The sequence below is a fragment of the Talaromyces stipitatus genome, genomic scaffold (assembly GCF_000003125.1).
Source record: "Talaromyces stipitatus ATCC 10500 scf_1105507295523 genomic scaffold, whole genome shotgun sequence".
Classification (NCBI taxonomy): Eukaryota; Fungi; Ascomycota; class Eurotiomycetes; order Eurotiales; family Trichocomaceae; genus Talaromyces; species Talaromyces stipitatus.
The window spans coordinates 1,196,897-1,215,298 of NW_002990113.1; the positions used below are offsets into that span (position 1 = coordinate 1,196,897).

Below are 18,402 nucleotides of genomic sequence, written 5' to 3' on the forward strand. Positions count from 1 at the left end.
CCGGAAACATCACGCCGGGGGATTAGGACGTTATACCGCGATATTTGCCTGACTCACATCTTTCGCTTATTTCCCCCTTCTTCTTCTCAATTGAACAGAATTTTTATGTACAGCGTCACAACATACAGGCTAGGCACTACGGTCTTGATCAAGCATTTTAAATTGGTTGTGCCATCTAAAGCGCCAACTGGCCTGCGTTTCTCGACATTTAGCGTGTCAAACGTACCGACTAGGGCAATGTTCCGCAAAGCGGTTCAAGATCACTCTGGGAAAGGCGCCGTATCCGCAAAACCGCTTTATCCTAACAACCACAAACTGAATGCGAGTAATTTCTCGACTACTAAGCAACATTCGACCGTTGCCGGAGCCAAACGGAAAATCGAAATGGCCAGCGCCGGACAGTCGGCATTAGGATCCCTTCATGATGCCGTGTATTTCGATGAAAATGATTTTGATGACGACGATGACCTAGACTTTGAGATACTCAAACCAGGCCCTCTAAGTCAAGACTCCCTACCAGCGTCAACCGAGACCCCGAGTTTACCATCACAAACCAACTATAATGCGAACAACTTTACAAGCAATACTAGGATGAGTGGTACTGGGTATAGTCAAAACTCGAGGACACAGAATGTGTCTCAATCCGATATCAAGTATCCCGAGCTTCCGGAGATGGACGACATGCCCCAGGAACAATTACCACCCAGCAGTATGCCAATTCCGTGGTCTTCATCTCCTCCATCACATTATCAACCACCCCAGCCAAAGCGGCGCAAATTGCCTTGGGGTCAGCAAGGGCAGGATGGCAGTCGTAGCAATCCGATAACCCCGGCGCCAATAAAAAGATCATCATCTTCAAAGGCCGAGATGCCCTGGAACAAAACTGCCAGTACTGTGAAGGACGAACAAAAGGAGCTGAGGAAAATAAACAAAAAAAGACAAACGGCAGCCGACTACCATTTAACTAAGCCCCAGTCAAGGGTCGCCTCTCTATTTCTGAGTGAAGAGCAAAAAGCAGTTCTCGATGCCGTTGTCGATCGACAGAAGAGTATATTCTTCACTGGATCCGCAGGAACTGGAAAATCCGTTCTCATGCGAGAGATCATCAAGAAACTGCGGGACAAGTATAGGAGAGAGCCTGACCGTGTCGCTGTGACCGCATCTACTGGTCTTGCAGCTTGCCATATTGAGGGTGTTACCCTACACAGTTTTGCTGGCATTGGACTGGGTAAAGAGCCAGCAGCGGAACTGTTCAAGAAGGTATTCCTCATCTTTCGACATTGCATCTTTGAAGAAAATTTCCTAACTTGAACTAGGTGAGGAAAAACCAGAAGGCTCGGAATCGCTGGTTGCGGACGAAGGTCTTGATTATCGATGAAGTGTCAATGGTCGATGGTGACCTTTTCGACAAACTGGAAGAAATTGCCAGGCGTATTCGAAATAATGGGCGGCCCTTCGGTGGAATTCAGCTGGTTGTCACTGGTGACTTTTTCCAGCTGCCACCGGTACCGGACACCTCGGCTCGAGACGCCAAGTTTGCTTTTGACGCTGCGACATGGAATACTTCAATTCAACATACCATCCTGTTGACACATGTCTTTCGGCAGAAGGATCCGGTTTTTGCGGAGATGTTGAACCAAATGAGACTGGGAAGAATCACACCGCAGACGACAGAGGCCTTCAAGAAATTATCACGACCCTTAGATTTCCACGATGACTTGGATGCTACCGAATTGTGAGTTTCCGCACCTTAGTCATATCATATATGACTATTAACTAACATGTACAGATTTCCCACACGCGCGGAAGTAGAGAATGCGAATGGTTTGCGAATGAGCAGACTTTCAGGCGAAGTAATGACTTTCCATGCTCAGGATTCTGGGACTATCCAGGATGTACAGATGCGAGACAGATTGCTTGCCAACTGTATGGCACCACCAGTCATTCATCTGAAGAAGGGAGCCCAGGTCATGCTGATCAAGAATATGGAGGATAACTTGGTCAATGGCTCACTGGGTAAGATTGTCGCATTCATGGACGAAACCACATTTGATTATTACCGGAACAATGAAGATGAATTTACTGGAGATGGTAAAGAAGGCAGCGACGATGACGATGCGGCTGCCCGTAACCGCAAGAAGATTCGGGCTTTAGCACACAAGGATGGGGGTATCAGTACAAGTCGCAAGTGGCCATTAGTCTGCTTTACGCAACAAGATGGCACCGAACGGCATCTTCTTTGTCAGCCAGAGACCTGGAAGATAGAACTGCCCAACGGTGAAATCCAGGCGCAGCGTTCGCAAGTACCGTTGATTTTAGCATGGGCTCTCTCTATTCACAAGGCCCAGGGCCAAACTCTTCCTCGAGTTAAAGTGGACTTGGGGCGAGTATTCGAGAAAGGACAAGCATACGTTGCACTTAGCCGAGCAACATCTCAAGACGGACTTCAGGTGACAGGATTCGATCCACGGAAAGTCATGGTGCATCCAAAGGTCATTGACTTTTATTCTAAACTTGCCGATATCAACTCGGTGGTCAACCCTAGCGGCAATACCAAGAAAGAAGTGAACGGTGGGAGAACAGTCAACGAATACGACGACAATGACGAGTTATATAACGAGTATATAGCAGGCTTGTTATAGCCTGTTGTTTATTGTCGGCGATACCTTCATATGCAGAAGTATATTACTGTAAATATATATGATTATGCAGTTTGAAAGCGAAAAGACCACTTTGTTTCGAGTATACCGCAATACGTATAGAAGCACACACTGCAAGTCAAGCATAAAATAAAGAACGATAAGACAGTGGGGAGCTCTTATCGATAAAGTCATGTGACGTACATGCCTTATCGGTTGCTGCCTTTTGTTCATAATTTAATTTGGGAAGCTCCACAGCTACACTCGACAACTCCGAGTCTTCGGTTTTCATATGTTCGCAACTTGCTTTGAGCCTCGCTTATCTTCCTTATCAAGGTGAATATCTGACCGATACCAGCATATACCCAAAAAAATTACTGGCCACCAACTTCCTTTCTATAATGGCATCCGACTTTGTTGGCTACACAGTTCTCGTGACCCTCAGTTCACCTCCCAACTCGCAAATACGTGGGACAGTCGCAAACATTGTAGGCCGGCGGTTGACTCTACATGATGGTGAGCGATGATGAGAGAATAGGCTATTAATACTTTGTTAATAAAGTGCGATAGTGACGCTTTTATGGAACGGCCAACGATTTTCATCCTATACCATTGATGCTTCCGGAATAGCAGATTTAGAAGTGTCTAGCTCTCAGCCTCAAGCTCCACCTCAGTCTGCAAATCCCTTATACTCTACTATTACATCCACTCCAGATATCCCACGAAACAATGGTGCTCAATTGAACTATACACAGCCACTATCTGTGCCTCAGCAGCAGCCCTTCTTCGACCCAGCTATAGTGAGCTTCTCAGCAGGCCCCAGCCACACCCCCGAAAAACAGACACCTGTGGCGGCTTTGCTATCAAGATCTGGCTCCCTTCTGGGATCGGCCTCGAGTGCGCTTTCAGTCGAGACCACGCATCCCTCGCATACGATCGAGAGGCATGATTCCGCCGTGACTGCAATCTTGACGGAGCCGTTCAGTAGCATTACGCTCGACAAAGCTATTGACATAGTAGAGGAAACAGGAAAAGATGTATCATTTGTACCTGCTGAAAAAAGATCTACGAAACGGGGCAAACGAGGGAGTCGTAATAAAGGGCAAGACCACACAGGAAATGGATGGCGGCAGACAGCATTCGTTGAACCAGCTCGGCCGACGCTTCACACAGGTTATCCTGCCGATGATGATGCTGCTCAAGCGCTTGGAAAACACCGAAAAACCAAAAACCGCAAAGTTTATGCAGAAAATGCTAATGGGTGGGCAACAGAAGATGCTACAGACATACAGGAGCTTGGCGACTTTGATTTTCAGGCGAACTTATCGAAGTTTGACAAGAGGCGCGTTTTTGATGAAATCCGAAATGATGATACCACTGCCGACGAAGATCGCTTGGTTAGCTTCAACAAGAGACCAAAACCTGGCACAAACGGCGGCAAAAACCTTCACTGGTCAGAAAATGTCCTAGATAGCACACCAACTCAGTGGAACAGCGAAGCAGGCGAAACCGAAACCGAAACTAGTGATGATAAGTTCAGCAGCGAAAATTACTCTAATCGCGATAGGTCTAAGCCATCCGGAAGAGGCCAGATAACGAAAAAGAGTAGCCTTATCTTGGGACAATCTTCGATGTCAGCTTCTTTGGGATCTGTAGGACGTGGGTCTATTCCTTCACCACGAAATATTAGTCCGATGCCTAATCGACAATCGGGAAGAGTCTCCCCGCTCAACGGAACCAGCGCACCTTCGACTGGCACTTTGCGTTTGACAACGACCAATAGGTTATGTCCAACCGTCAGCCCACTTCAAATGCTTGAAGTTGAGCAGTTAGCAGTGACTGAACTTGGCTTGACTGAAGATATGATTGTGGAGAATGCTGGTCGTGGAATTGCTGAGGCTGCCGTGGGTCGCCTCGGTAGCGATGCTGCTGCTCCTGCTGTCCTTGTCTTTACCGGAAATCATCGAACCGGTGGACGAGCAATAGCCGCTGCACGACATTTGAAAAACCGAGGACATAGGGTCACGCTGTGCCTCCTGGGTTTGGAACATGAAACTGAACTATTAGAAAATTGCCGTAAGCAATTGGAGATATTCAAAAAGATCGGCGGGAGAGTCCTGCGATGGGAAGAGCTGTCAACCCGTCTATTGACGCCCGATTTCAGTGTCGACTTAGTCATTGATGCTTTATTTGGTATGCACATTGCCTTTGAAGATCTGCGGAGCGACGACCAAGCGACAGCTTGTGAAATGATTGCCTGGGTGAATCGGACCAACCTAGTAGTTATATCAGTCGACATACCCTCGGGTATATCTGCAGCAACTGGTAAGACGCACCGATTGCCCCTTTCTTCTGCTGAGTGTCTCTACTACAGGCATGGTACTGACTGCAAGATATCAACAGGCGATGTAGGCATTGTCCAAGGCTCACGACTATCGGTAGTGTCAAACTTCGTCGTCTGCTTGGCGGCTCCTAAAACAGGGGTCATGCAAGCACTTCAATCCGGTGAAGGCAGCTCCTGGCAGATCACCGTGGCAGACATCGGTATCAGTCAAGTAGTTTGGAGGAAGTACGGTACACGTCGTCGACACGGTGTTGACTTTGGCAATCGCTGGGTTGTCAACTTGAAATACCAGCCAGCGGCAGCATGATTCCACCATGTTGCTGGTGTGACCTGAAGCTTTACATTTATGACCTGTATTTTTAGATAAAGGAATGGGGAAAACTACGCTTTCGATGGTACGAATACACATGATGATAGTGGCATCGGAATTAGCAGTATGTAGCTAAAAGTAGCTCATTTCCTCTTAAGTTCATCAGTAATTCTCGATAAGTCATCCTCTCATCGAACCCTCCCCAAAGAATCATCTTATGGTAGATTCCATAAGCGGTTAGCATGATTGCGGCGAACTCTGTCAGATGCCAAGCCGTGGCACGCGCTTGCCGCCAGACCATTTTTTGGTGGAGCATGAAGCTAGATCTATCTTATATCTTACTTCCTGTATTTACTTCACTTCTTTCTTCGTTTTGAGTAATAATATCCAGGAAAGATGGGTAAAGGTATGCTCCGCGTAATGCTTCGATTTTACAGAGTTATAATCTAACATTTCATCATAGGAACGGATAAACTATACGTACGTCTACGGTCCCCTTCGATTGATACTTGGATTGCCGTCATACTAACACGATTTATACCTAAAGATTACTCACTCAGAATGGGCATCTGAGGACGCATACTCGGCCAGCGCTGGTGCTGGTGTAGCTGGTGGGCGAAACAGCGCTGTCCATGCGTCTTTCAAACGTCTGCCATTCAACTTTTGCTCGCTTTCGCTTCAGCCCTTTAAACACCCGGTGTGCACAGCCCAAGGCACCATTTTCGATCTAACGAATATTCTTCCATGGCTGAAAAAACACGGTACCAACCCCGTTGACGGAAGTCATTTGAAGAGCTCAGATCTGATAAAGTTGAAATTCGCAAAGAATGAGGCTGGAGAATATGTCGATCCGGTCACGTTCAAAGTCTTCACTGATAATACTCATATCGTCGCTCTTCTCCCCTCGGGGAACGTTTTCGCCTGGGACACGGTAGAGAGGCTGAATATTAAGGCTAAGATGTGGCGTGATTTAGTTACGGACGAAGAGTTTGGTCGCAAAGATATCATTACATTGCAAGATCCGCAGAATGTTGAAGCACGGAATCTCAGCTCTTTCAAGTATCTGAAGGATGGAGAGAGTGTGTTGACTGAAGAACAACTCCGGGAGCGCAACGACCCTATCAACAATGTGAACTTGAATGCCATGGGTAGTTCTGCCAAAATTCTCAAAGCTAAAGAGGCAGTTGCGCGAGCTCGTGCTGAGCGCGGCGCGCAGCAAGGAAAAGGTGTCGCTGGCAAGCCCGGAGCATCACTATCTGAAAAACCGAAATCCACTACTGTATCACATCAACCGACCAAGCACGTTCCGTTCAACGCCGCGCGTCATACGACGGGTCTTGCTGCGGCGTCCTTCACTAGCACGGGTTTAACTCCCCACACTGAGGCTGAGTTGGCCACTCTGTCCGATGAACAATATATGCTGAAGCGGGGAAGAGTGAAGGAAAAGGGCTACGCTCGCATATCGACAACAATGGGCGATCTGAATCTGGAATTACAGACCGAATATGCTCCCAAGGCTGTTTGGAACTTTATTCACCTATCCAAGAAGGGCTACTACAAAGATGTTATATTCCATCGCAACATCAAGGGTTTTATGATCCAGGGAGGTGATCCTACCGGAACAGGGCGTGGAGGTGAAAGTATATGGGGAAAGAACTTCGATGATGAGTTTGAAGGGCCACTTAAACACGATGCCCGCGGTACCCTAAGCATGGCGAATAAGGGTAAGAACACTAATAGTAGTCAATTGTATGTTTCTTCTCCGTCCAGCTCTTCAACATGAGCATCTCTTAACTGTTCTTAGTTTCATTGCATATCGCGCCTTGCCTCATCTGAACAACAAGCATACTGTCTTTGGTCGTATAATTGATGACCCGTCACCTTCATCGACAACTCTAAACTCAATGGAAGTGGCGCCTGTGGACCCCAACACGAACCGACCATTGACCGACATACGCATCAAGGATGTAACTATCTTTGTCGACCCTTTCGAGGAATTTATGAGCAAGCAAGCTACTCTGAACGCCGGGGGAAATGCCCAGAGTCAAAAGAAAATGGATGAGAAAACAGCGGGAAATGTTGATGATGATTTAGTCACATGGACTGGCAAGCGTGTTCGCGGCATAGACGGGTCCAATATCTCAGAGACGAAGGACGGTGGTGGTGTAGGCAAATATCTTCGAGCTGCACTGGTTGAGCAACAAACTCGCAAGACTGGCGATGAGGATGAGATCGTCGAATACGTAGATGATCCAGAGCCGTTACCAGAACATACGCGCAAAAAGTTCAAGACAACAGGAGGATTTGGAAACTTTGAGGGATGGTAATTCTCAGAAGAGGTTTAATTACAAACAATGATAAATGGAGCTACCTGTCCTCAATTCTACCGGGAGGACTTCTGACCCGAGGACGTGTTCCAACATCCTTAATCCGTTAACTATCTGGAGTAACCTTTTAACTACTAACACCATAGACAACCTTTGAACATGTCTCTGGACCCGTTGTTGACTGCCGTTGATTCCACAACCTGTTGTCTGCATGCTTCTGCGTCCTTCACCTTACCCGGTTGTTCCGGCATCTCTTACAAACCCTCATCATGCAATTGATACATTGCATGATCAAGTTTGGCATCACATCCAAGCAAAGTTCACATCGCATGCTTCCCTCGAAGCGCCTCCTGAATTGTGCGATGTCTTGGTGGTTACATCCTTGATCTTCGTGTTGGCGGAGACCTTGAATGACTTGGTCCATGAAATTACGGCGCGCTGCTGGCCCTGCATTAGCTGCAAGGGCGTCACCAACAGCTTGGTTTGCCATGACGAAGAGTCGAGGCTCATACCACAATGGGAAGTTGCATGTCTTCCAAATTGTACCGCATACATAACAGAATTCCCTTACGCGTCTTAATTGTTTGTTGGCACGTCAGTTGTGGGAAGTACATAACCAACAATTTTAGGGAGGGACCCTCGCTACTTACCGGCATGTTATATGATTGCAACCATAGTTTTAACTCGACCATAGCTCGGCAATGGTAGCATCTCTGCCAACCTTGAGTGTTGGCTATGGTTCAGACCTCCTGGAACTTCTCATCGAGTGGACAATCAACACCAGGATGAGCGAGGACACGGTAGGGTAAATGTTCTTTTTTCACATTCTGGACAAGTACCGAGGTCATCGTGGATGGAAGCTTGCGGGATAAAGGTTGAGCATCCTGGATCTGCGCAATAGATGCGAGTTTCCGCTGTGCACTCAGTGGGTTTCCGGTGGAACGCCTCGAGTTCGTCGTTTTCGAGGACTTGCGTTGCGGCTGTTGAGGGGTAATGAAGGACGAGGAGAGAAAGTCCCTGCGAGGATTAAGTAAGAGGAAGGATGATGAGGAATACGGAGAGGCAATCCTCGACGTCGATGAGATTCAAATGAGAGGAAGGGTGACCACTCTATGAGGAACCAGGAGAGAAAATTGCCGAGGAGTCAACAAGGTCAGTATAAGGGAGGGGCTTAAGATGAATTTGCAGCACAGTAAGGAAACATGACAAACAGTCATCTGGGCTTCACCTTTGTCTCCATATTACGTTGTGTTGTCGTTGTTGTCATCCGTGATACCTTCAATTTTTCCCATTATCCGGATATTGCTGTGTAGAGAATAAGTGAAAAAGATGGACTGGCTGTGTGCTTGGCCATCTCAGGTTCTCTTTATATCTTGTACACAAAACATGAACAATATTAAGGGTTTAGCATCACCACTTGCCTGTACGCTTGTTCACAGCATTTTTTGATATCATGTACCATTTGATACCAAATATCAAAGCCCTAATGTCAATCATCTGACCAATAGTGTTGCAGAAACGACTAGAGTCAGTTGCCTTAGGCACTAGTCTTAGTGGCCCCACCAATCAAGTTTATTTCTCTTTGTATGTCAGATAGTTGTATATCTGCTACCTCAGAGTACATGATTACTGCTTGTAACCTCTGAACTGATAGAGGACAAATCAGATAATCATTAGCATGTAGTACTTCAGACATACACAGAAAATAGTATATATTAGTCACTAGTGGCAATCCTTCAGGGATCATCAGTCAGGTTGCTGCCCTTATCGGCCAACCCTATTCCTGATTCGGTAAGTACCCATACGACCTCGAATTTTCTGTCGAGGCGACGAAACACCCTGTTTAGTTCTTCTCTTTTCCCTGCTGTCTGGTGTTCCAATTTTGTACCTCTCTCAAATTGCTTCTCGATCAGTCTTTTTTCGCTGTCTACTTGCTCAATTGATGTCAATTCTCATGTTGTCTGCTGTCTCGTCTTTTCTATGAGCCTCGAACTTGCACACATATTCATTTTTCACGAACGGCCCCCCTAACATTGTTTTACTCCTGAGCCTTCTATTATTCTCTGAATCCGTGTATGCTCTGGCCTTCCGGCCAGACTTTTGACTTTGTTTCCGATACCACACACCCACGAAATGAACACCGACGATCCTGAGTATCTTCCAGGTACGTCGTGTTTACTCAACCAAGGCGAGATCATCCTCTCACCACCACCCACCCAATCTGTCAATGACCCATTGAACTGGTCCACTCCTCGTAAATACTGGCATGCATTACTCGTATGCTTCATCGCTGGACTCACAGCCGGCACATCGAATGATGCTGGTAGCGCCCAGTTCGGTGAAAATGAGGAACTATCCATTTCCTATAGTGCTATGAATACAGGAGCTGGTGTCCTGTTCCTTGGAATCGGATATGGTACTTTTTTCTTGTCGCCAGCGGCATGGTTGTGGGGTCGGCGGTGCAGCTATCTCTTCTGTATCCTCGTGGGACTTCTCGGCGCTATTTGGATGGCAAGGGTCCAGACGACTTCGGATTCTATTTGGAATCAGTTGTTTGTCGGTATCTCAGAGTCCTGCGCAGAAGCCAATGTGCAGTTGTCGTTGTCAGATTTGTTCTTTGAACATCAACGTGGAACTTTCCTGGGTGTATATGTTCTTGCAACCAGTGTCGGTACTTATCTGGGTCCATTGATAGCTGGATTTGTCGCCGATAGCAATCTGGGATGGCGCTGGATTGGTTGGTTAGCTGTTATCATTTCAGGTACTACTATCGTTGTCCTCTATTTTACTCTGGAGGAGACAATGTTTGACCGATCTGCGTATCAAGTTGGAGGGATGGCTGTTTCGCCGGGGGGGGAAGCTGCGGAGCCAGATTTAGAGTTGAAAGGATTGCAAGAAAAAAGACCAGGCTTGTCGGACACTGTGACTGCTCTTGCAGAAGCAACAGATGAGAAGCCAAAGACGTACTGGCAAAGAATTGCACTGATCACACCAGCCGCAAACCTGGAGGGATTCGGGTTCAAGCAATACTGCGTTCGGCTAATGCACACTATGCGTGTATTTTCGTTTCCCGCGGTCATTTATTCCGGTGTACAATGGGGAGCTCAGGATGCTTGGCTCACGTTCTATCTCACTGTTGAGGATGACGATTGGAGTGATGCGCCCTGGTACTATGGAGATGTTGGGGTTGGCCTGATGAATCTTCCATGTCTCATGGGTGCCGTGTTGGGCTGTATTTACGGCGGATACTTTTCTGATGTGTTCGTGATCTGGATGGCAAAGAGGAATGGTGGAATTCGAGAGGCTGAACACAGACTGTGGTTCTTGTTTCCGTTGGCGATTATCTCGCCATTAGGCATGTTACTGTTCGGCATTGGCACTGGACAAGGGTGGTCCTGGCCGGGTCCCTATATCGGGTTAGGTCTGATCGGATTCGGATGGGGCTGCACAGGTGATTTGAGCATGGCGTATTTGATGGACGCGTATCCCGAGATGGTTCTGGAAGGCATGGTCGGGGTCGCAGTTATCAACAACTCCATAGCATGCATTCTGACATTTACTGCTAGTATGTGGCTTGATGACCAAGGTGTTCAGAATACCTTTATTGTGATCGCGGCTCTTGACTGCTTCTTTGTGTTGACTACTATTCCGATGATGTATTGGGGGAAGAAATGCCGACAGTGGACCAAGGCGCGCTATCTTGATTTCGTGCGTATTCGCGACTCTCTCTGAAAGGCAAGTCAATATAAGGAGAGAGCCTGTGTGCATACTATTCAGTGTCATTTTCTTGATATACTTGAGCCGGCACTGTTTCAAGGCTTCAGTTTTCAGCGGCACACACGGCAAGAGATTGCGCAAGGATATTCGGACAATTTTGAAATGCTCCTGGTGGCGTGTCTACATTCAGTCTTTACCTACTTAGGTAGTTCAATGGAATCTTGTTCAATTAGATACACTCTCCTCTGTGGCGTCCTCACCCAGGTATTGGAAGGTTGAACCGGGCATGCATTAGTGGATGCATCATCGATCGATGTGTTGGCATGTTTGATAATGCAGTATGAATTAATCCTGAGGCTCGAACAAAGACCAAAAAAGGAATGTTATACCGTGAAATGATGGAACCTTAATCTCTCTGTATACGGGGGCTTAGAGCCTCAGGCTGCGATCCCCACAGGTAGAAGGCCCGGAGAATTGCATGAAACCCCTCAACCTCCAACTTCCTCCAACAACCTCCTCAGCTGTCGACAGACGCCGTGTCCGCAAAGGATTAGACGAATATGTCACTCTCTTGTAAAGGTTGCGCATCTCCCCTGGTGACACACAGATGGCGTCGCAGTTCTGCAGCCTCTTTAAACGACATTGACTACTTCCGAGTGGACGATGCAATCTTTCCATGACCGGTTTGCAACTCGATCCATGATACGTCCACTTATACGAAGAGCCGCAGATGATTCACTCCATCTTCGTCTTATATGACTCGCAACCTTCGGCTACTGCAATGACTAAGTCCCGGGTAGCTTCGGATTGGTTGCGATGACTCTTCCATGGCAGTCGTGATAGTGAGTCAATTGGCCGGCCGACTCAACGTGCAGAAGCACCTTAGAAACCGGTGAAAGCCTCTTTTGCATGGATTACCTTTTATATTTATTTTCTTTTCCGTGCATGCGGAAACCCGTGTTGCAAGATTCCGCCGAGTCAAATCAATGACATTGTACTGGGATCAAGGAGAAAGTCTTCTAGCCTGGCAGGAGTGATGGTTGCAGCCTTCATCACACAGCTACTCACCGACAATGGATTGTTTTCTGATTTGCCGAGAAGTATGAAGCCTTGCAGCTCTGAGACACCACATTCTCTATTGAACCCAGCAAGACTTCGGCTTCCGCCTCTCACAACGTAGACATCTCCGGGATACACCTGTATCTTTAGAAATCTTCCCCGGATACACACGGCGTCGCTGGTGCTTCTTCAAGCCTTGGCAGGTGAGATCGATTTGACTCTATTGGTGTCCCAAGGCTAGCGTTGGCTGCATACATTGTTCCAGCATATCAACCCAATGATACTTGAACGATTTGCTGTTGTACAGCGCCAGTCCACTGCCCTTGAGGCTCAGCAAATTTCCTTCATACCTACATGATACGAGCCATCCTTCAGATCTACCGGTTATGCAGACCTGGTTTTACCAGGGTAAACGGTAATTTCTCCAAGGATCGTCTTTGGCACAGCCTCGCCTTCGATGATACGATTATCATCCACATAATCTCGTCATGGATTCGTCTATGTTCTTGAGCCTCAGCCTCAGGCTGGACTATGGTCCACATCGACGTATAAATCTGGGCCCACTCACCGTCAACTGAGTTTGGAGATTCTTCATCCACTATGGGTCAGTTTAAATACTTACACAGATATTCTCATTTACGGTGACGTTCATTGCTCCTGACTCGTCAAGTCTCCTTATTGATCTGATGTGCTATCAACAGCATTGTTACAAGATCAACATTAATTGCCCTGAACTTATATTGCTTCTACGGCTTTCTTTACACGTCCTTTATCTCTTGGCACCTTGCGCTAGACTTAGAAGTCGCGTCCCTCAAAGATAATGGCTTTCTTCAACTCTGCTCCACAGTCTTTGTCTGTGGGTCAGACCCCCAGTCACGGCAGTGAGAATCTGCGAGGATCTCCCTCGCGAGGGGATGCAAGCTCCCACGCTATCAGACAGGCGAATGAGATGAGAGTGAGATCTGTCGAACATGATGCCGGCATGGATTCAAACTTACACGAGCTTTGGCAATTCACTCCAACAACTAGGAGGGATGGCGGCAAACGATGGGACTTGGCCCGACGCAAATTCATTCCCAGCGATCAAGAGACGCTCAAAGATCTAGCGAAAACCCTGGAGGAAGAGATTTCGGTAAAGGAGCAATACAAGTCTCTGACTTCAAACAAACAGAAACTTGTAAACGAGCTAGTTGCGGAACACAACGAACGTGACCGTCGTTACAGATGGAGCTACGTTTATATAAATACGGAAACGAGCAGATTGAACTCTTATATGGGACTCTCCCAGGAGATCACTACCAGAATGGAAGTCATCATTTTGCGAGAACTCCAACACCAGGCTACCACAGCTGGACAACCTCTCAGAGCCAGTTCAGTAGGTCATGCTGGACTCCAAAGTTCTAGAAGTCCTAATGGTCTAAGGGGTGGTCAACCTACCTTTGATGGATTGGGCGGACAAGCAAACCATCAGCATAACATTGGCAACGGCCCAGGATTGCCGAGAGCACCGGAAAACAGAGCCTTAGTCAACGCTGGCGCGCCCACGATGCATTCACAAACGCATCCCCAGGCACAATCGCCAAATTATATATATCAACAGGCACCGGTGCATCCACCAATGCATCCACAGACGAATGCCCCGGTTCATCTGCAGGGGCCCCGGCCTGCGCAATCCGCTCCGCAACAGCATGGGCATTTGCAAGTACATCCGCAGATGCAAAACTCAATGCCGCAAACAACGAATCATGCCATGCCACAAGGGGCACGAGTTCCTGCGCCACAAGAACAAGGGATTAAAGGACAAGCGTCTAACAACCACGGACAGAATATTCCACAAATGGCAAACAATGTTCCGCCTATGGTGGGTGCTACCAATCCACGGGCAGGCACATTTGCTAGGAGTGGCGATGAAACAAGACATCCCGCTCAACAAGCGTCGGCTCCTGTATATACACGCAACGGTCATGAAACACAAGCACAGGGTGCACGGTTTGCAGCGGCAGATCGTCCGCAACGTGAGCGGAAACTCAATGCCACAGCACCTCCTCCCAGAGTCATCCAACAAGACCGGAGGAGAACTCACCTGCAAGAGGACAGCAGTGTCATGACGGAGGATGAATCTCTCTTCGACGACGACGGCTACAGTTCTTCAGTCAGCAGCACAGACTCAATTGCAAAGGGAAGTCTTCACCGGGAGAAGAGATATATGCGTCGTGACATGGGAGATCGCGGCTATCGATGCCATTACCGGAAGCAAGGTCAAAAGAGCCATAGTCATGCCGGCTATCCATCCGGCAGGGTCGATATATTTCCATCTGCAAGCAGCCATCGACAGCCGGAGAGCAGGAGGCATAGGCATACGAGTCATCCAAGCGAGCGCCCAGTTACAGTCCATGAAAGCAAATCTGACTTTCGAGCGCCAGGTTTGGCTGAGTTGAGTATGAGTGCAAACGAGGCCTCGTACAGACTGATGAAGGTCGAGGAAAACCAAAAACTTATGATCGATTCACTAGCTCGTCTCGCTTTAAGCTCGCATAAGCCAGAGAGTCGTGATCATGTTGAGAGAGGAGTGGCACTCCGTGGCATTGAGCATGATATGCCCCTGGGCCGGCTAGTATATTATCCAGACCCTATGTACCCACGAAGACCGCGTTACATCTCTCGAGAGATGGGCCCAGCGTATATGTATGACCCGTATTGCTGACCGTTGTGACCATTCCATTCATACATTGTTTCTTACACAGTTTGTACTCATCATTCCTACTCATGGTACCATATAATATACCTCGATGCGCCTTCCACATAGAAATCCTTGACGTTTTGGTTTTAGGGTTTGCTCATGATTCAACGATCTTCAACTGGCATGTTTCAACATGATGTATCTAATCAAATTGAACAAATCAAAAGATTTAACAATGCTTGGTATAGACATAAGGCTATCTCATTCGCTGTAGAAGTAGGACCTAGGCAATGAGTTCTCCGACGGACGATATCGGGTTTCGGTGTGGGCTCGGGTCTCATGAGGGGTGGGCAGCATTATGTCTTCGCAACTCCTGACTCTTTAAGCACGATTTCTCTCGACTTCATTCCTCTTTGCGCTATCTCGTGTTTTCACTTCACATCTATTCTCTACATCTATCTGACTTTTTAATACGCAATACGATTCTTAATACCAGCCAAAATGCCTCGCCAATTCTTCGTCGGAGGAAACTTCAAGATGTCAGTGAACCCCGCAGTGCCGTCATATCTTCTGCGCACCACGATAGTAGCGTTTCGTTTCAATCGCAATCGACCACGTACTGACTTTATATGAACGTTCCAGGAATGGAGTCGCCGACTCCATCAAGTCCATCGTCTCCAACATCAACAAGGCACAGCGTGACCCTTCCACTCAAGTGGTCATTGCCCCTCCCGCCATCTACCTCACACTCACCCGCGAACTTGCCGACCCTTCAGTCGGTGTTGCGGCTCAGAACGTCTTCGATAGGCCCAACGGTGCCTTCACTGGTGAATTGAGCGTTGAGCAGCTCAAGGATGCAAAGATTGATTGGACTATTGTTGGTCACAGTGAGCGTCGTGTCTTGTTGCGGGAAGATGATGATGTATGTTCCTAAGTATCCCCGTGCTGCAAAAGGGGGATTTGGCTAATGAGTCGTATTTGATAGTTCGTTGCGCGCAAGACCAAGGCTGCTATTGATGGTGGATTGAGCGTTATCCTCTGCATCGGTGAGAGTTTGGAGGTAGGCTACCAGGCAGCACATCCAACGAAGTAAGCTCACGCAGGAATACAGGAACGTGAAGCCAACAAGACCATCGACGTCGTCACCAGACAACTCGGTGCCGTCGCCAAACTATTGAATGAGCAAGAATGGTCCAAGGTCGTCATTGCCTATGAGCCCATCTGGTATGTCACCACCATGGACTTTAGACATGCTTGAAACATACCTAACTCTTTATCTCAACTTGCAGGGCCATCGGAACCGGCAAGGTCGCCACCACCGCTCAAGCCCAAGAAGTTCACGCTGCTATTCGTAAATGGCTCGGTGAGACTATCTCCCCTGCCGTCGCCGAGAACACCCGTATTATCTACGGAGGTAGCGTCAGCGATGGAAACTGCCGTGAGTTGTCCAAGGAGAAGGATGTCGACGGTTTCCTCGTCGGTGGTGCTAGCTTGAAGCCAGCTTGTAAGTTTTCTTCTCTTCGAAAGTATTTGGACTGATACTGACCGTGTATGCGATTAGTCGTTGATATCATCAACTCTCGTCTGTAGAGTATAGCTGTGGCTTCACTCCCTCGCCGTCTCGGAGAAGATCTGATCCGTATGTTGGAACAGTTTGGTAGTCATGTACTTAGATGATTAAAAGTTGAATATTATCATAGAAAGAAAATAAGTACAACAGAAGAGTAAATGCTAAATTCCAAGACAGTGTGGTAGTCTTGACAGTATCGCGTCGTTACCGTATATACAGGTCTATCATTTCCTGAGCGGCGGCCATAATATCCGAATCATGATGAGTATAAAATAGAGACCCCTACACCTTGCCAATATGAAGGCCTCGAGGTGGGTGGTGCACCTGCCATTGCTACTGGCGCAGAAGACGATGTCGGCGAGGCTGGTCCGGATGATAGTGCTGTGAAGGTTCCTGGTCCAAGTGACACTCCTGCCGTTACAAGTAGGGACTTGACTCGTCCTTCCCAGAGTAGTCGGACGTTCCAAGACTGATCAACTCGGATTTTAACGACGGAATCTCCTTCGCTTTCTTCGACTGCTTGTGGGGTACTAGATGAAGAAGAGAGTGCTGATATTTTCTCTGCTGCCCTTTCTTTGACAATACCCATCTTGCGTCGTGCCCAGTCAAGACCATCATCCGCTTCGGCAGGTTGAGTGCGAGGACTCTTGCGCCAAATTTCGCATCCGGCCACCATTTCACTTTCCCAACTATATACATTGAACCCGAATCGGGAGCTGAACGCAAGATTGGGCGACGCACGGGCTGAGTATGTGGTAGATAAAGAGCCGGTAAGAGGTGTGAGTGTGAGGGTAAGGGTGTATGGGAAACTCGATATAGGACTGGGGTTACTACCAGGTGATGATGACGACGAGGACGACAGTGCTCGCCCAGCTGCTGGCAATGTGGTAAACTTTAGGCCAGTGGAAAGCCCGACCAGGGACGAAATAGGAGAATAGTATGCTTCGGCACCCGCAGAAAGGAGCGATACCTTGTCTGTAGACTGTTTGCCTGGACTTGGATCAAGGCCTATGTTCCAGAGACCGCGCCACCCGAAGAGCGCATTGTCGGTGCTGAATAGATATTCATTGCTAAAGGTTCCAGTATCATGAGATATCTGTGCGAGCAGCGCTGCGGATGGTGCCGATTTGATTAACGGAGGACCCTGTGTTGAAACCAAGGCGGCCGTGATTTGTGTCGTGGGAGAAATGCGACGCTGGAACAGCGCATTTAGTGTGGAGGGAGGTGGTAGATGAAGCGTCGCATGTAGTAGGGTCGCTTTCCGAACGATATCATCCTGATTAATATCTGCGCTGTCTATAATCTGAGAGGAATCATGCGATGGTATTGCATCCCAACCCCAATTCCGAATTGGCGGGACAGGAGCTTCGATTTGTCTATAACCACGGACTAATCGTCGTAATGGAATGACTCCGCTTTGTGATGGGGTGTTATTTAACGGAACAGTGCTGAATAGATATGAAACTGAGCCGTCTATCAACCCAACTGTGCCGAGTGTATACGAAGTTGCGAAATGGGGTGTAGAGAGCGACGATAGATGGACTTGTAATCGTTCGGGTACGTGGAAATCAAGGAGCGCTTGATTATCAACGTCAGTTTATATTTATTCAAGCTCTGTCTTGAATTCTCAACATACATTCAGCTATGGCAGTTAATGAAGAATAGGAGTTGTCTTGGTTCCAGCGTGTCGCTTCGGCGAACGCCAGTTGGACGTAATCCATGAATTCCAGCATTGTCACAATCTTCGGGTATGTGA

The 18,402-nt window shown here is 47.8% G+C and overlaps 8 protein-coding genes across 8 annotated transcripts; 6 read left to right on the forward strand and 2 right to left on the reverse strand.

Moving 5' to 3' along the window:
• Window positions 1-105: 105 nt before the first annotated feature.
• On the forward strand, window positions 106-2,701 carry TSTA_063570 (mitochondrial DNA helicase (Pif1), putative; the record flags this gene model as incomplete). Its single annotated transcript, XM_002340224.1, has 3 exons — window positions 106-1,260; window positions 1,317-1,735; window positions 1,790-2,701. The coding sequence occupies 3 exons, from the start codon at window positions 106-108 to the stop codon at window positions 2,640-2,642; spliced, it is 2,427 nt and encodes an 808-aa protein (XP_002340265.1). The 3' UTR covers window positions 2,643-2,701.
• Window positions 2,702-3,040: 339 nt separating this feature from the next.
• TSTA_063580 (YjeF_N domain protein) lies at window positions 3,041-5,456 on the forward strand (the record flags this gene model as incomplete). Its single annotated transcript, XM_002340225.1, has 3 exons — window positions 3,041-3,155; window positions 3,210-4,964; window positions 5,043-5,456. 3 exons carry the CDS (start codon window positions 3,041-3,043, stop codon window positions 5,288-5,290), a joined length of 2,118 nt encoding a protein of 705 aa, XP_002340266.1. The 3' UTR covers window positions 5,291-5,456.
• Window positions 5,457-5,689: 233 nt separating this feature from the next.
• Window positions 5,690-7,834, forward strand: TSTA_063590 (peptidyl-prolyl cis-trans isomerase, putative; the record flags this gene model as incomplete). Its single annotated transcript, XM_002340226.1, has 4 exons — window positions 5,690-5,699; window positions 5,757-5,773; window positions 5,841-7,042; window positions 7,098-7,834. The coding sequence occupies 4 exons, from the start codon at window positions 5,690-5,692 to the stop codon at window positions 7,618-7,620; spliced, it is 1,752 nt and encodes a 583-aa protein (XP_002340267.1). The 3' UTR covers window positions 7,621-7,834.
• An 89-nt stretch (window positions 7,835-7,923) lies between these two features.
• On the reverse strand, window positions 7,924-8,912 carry TSTA_063600 (uncharacterized protein; the record flags this gene model as incomplete). The annotated part of the gene is made up of 4 exons (XM_002340227.1): window positions 7,924-8,076; window positions 8,133-8,333; window positions 8,367-8,637; window positions 8,866-8,912. The coding sequence occupies 4 exons, from the start codon at window positions 8,910-8,912 to the stop codon at window positions 7,924-7,926; spliced, it is 672 nt and encodes a 223-aa protein (XP_002340268.1).
• Window positions 8,913-9,753: 841 nt separating this feature from the next.
• On the forward strand, window positions 9,754-11,542 carry TSTA_063610 (protein HOL1, putative; the record flags this gene model as incomplete). The annotated part of the gene is made up of 2 exons (XM_002340228.1): window positions 9,754-11,328; window positions 11,438-11,542. 2 exons carry the CDS (start codon window positions 9,754-9,756, stop codon window positions 11,540-11,542), a joined length of 1,680 nt encoding a protein of 559 aa, XP_002340269.1.
• Window positions 11,543-13,216: 1,674 nt separating this feature from the next.
• On the forward strand, window positions 13,217-15,176 carry TSTA_063620 (uncharacterized protein; the record flags this gene model as incomplete). Its single annotated transcript, XM_002340229.1, has 2 exons — window positions 13,217-15,010; window positions 15,141-15,176. The coding sequence occupies 2 exons, from the start codon at window positions 13,217-13,219 to the stop codon at window positions 15,174-15,176; spliced, it is 1,830 nt and encodes a 609-aa protein (XP_002340270.1).
• A 275-nt stretch (window positions 15,177-15,451) lies between these two features.
• On the forward strand, window positions 15,452-17,078 carry TSTA_063630 (triosephosphate isomerase). Its single transcript, XM_002340230.1, has 6 exons — window positions 15,452-15,615; window positions 15,719-15,998; window positions 16,062-16,136; window positions 16,188-16,300; window positions 16,366-16,580; window positions 16,638-17,078. The coding sequence occupies exons 1-6, from the start codon at window positions 15,578-15,580 to the stop codon at window positions 16,664-16,666; spliced, it is 750 nt and encodes a 249-aa protein (XP_002340271.1). The 5' UTR covers window positions 15,452-15,577; the 3' UTR covers window positions 16,667-17,078.
• TSTA_063640 (mitochondrial protein) lies at window positions 16,903-18,397 on the reverse strand (the record flags this gene model as incomplete). Its single annotated transcript, XM_002340231.1, has 2 exons — window positions 18,283-18,397; window positions 16,903-18,224 (listed from the first exon to the last, which is right to left on the reverse strand). The coding sequence occupies exons 1-2, from the start codon at window positions 18,377-18,379 to the stop codon at window positions 16,903-16,905; spliced, it is 1,419 nt and encodes a 472-aa protein (XP_002340272.1). The 5' UTR covers window positions 18,380-18,397.
• Between the last annotated feature and the right edge of the window lie 5 nt (window positions 18,398-18,402).

What these genes read in the sequence shown, in the direction of transcription:
- TSTA_063630 (XM_002340230.1), top strand. Translation starts at nt 15,578, where the DNA reads ATGCCTCGCCAATTCTTCGTCGGAGGAAACTTCAAGAT. An exon ending in TGTTGCGGGAAGATGATGAT is followed by an intron (nt 15,999 to 16,061) that starts GTATGTTCCTAA and finishes CGTATTTGATAG; the next exon opens with TTCGTTGCGCGCAAGACCAA. An exon ending in TGCTAGCTTGAAGCCAGCTT is followed by an intron (nt 16,581 to 16,637) that starts GTAAGTTTTCTT and finishes GTATGCGATTAG; the next exon opens with TCGTTGATATCATCAACTCT.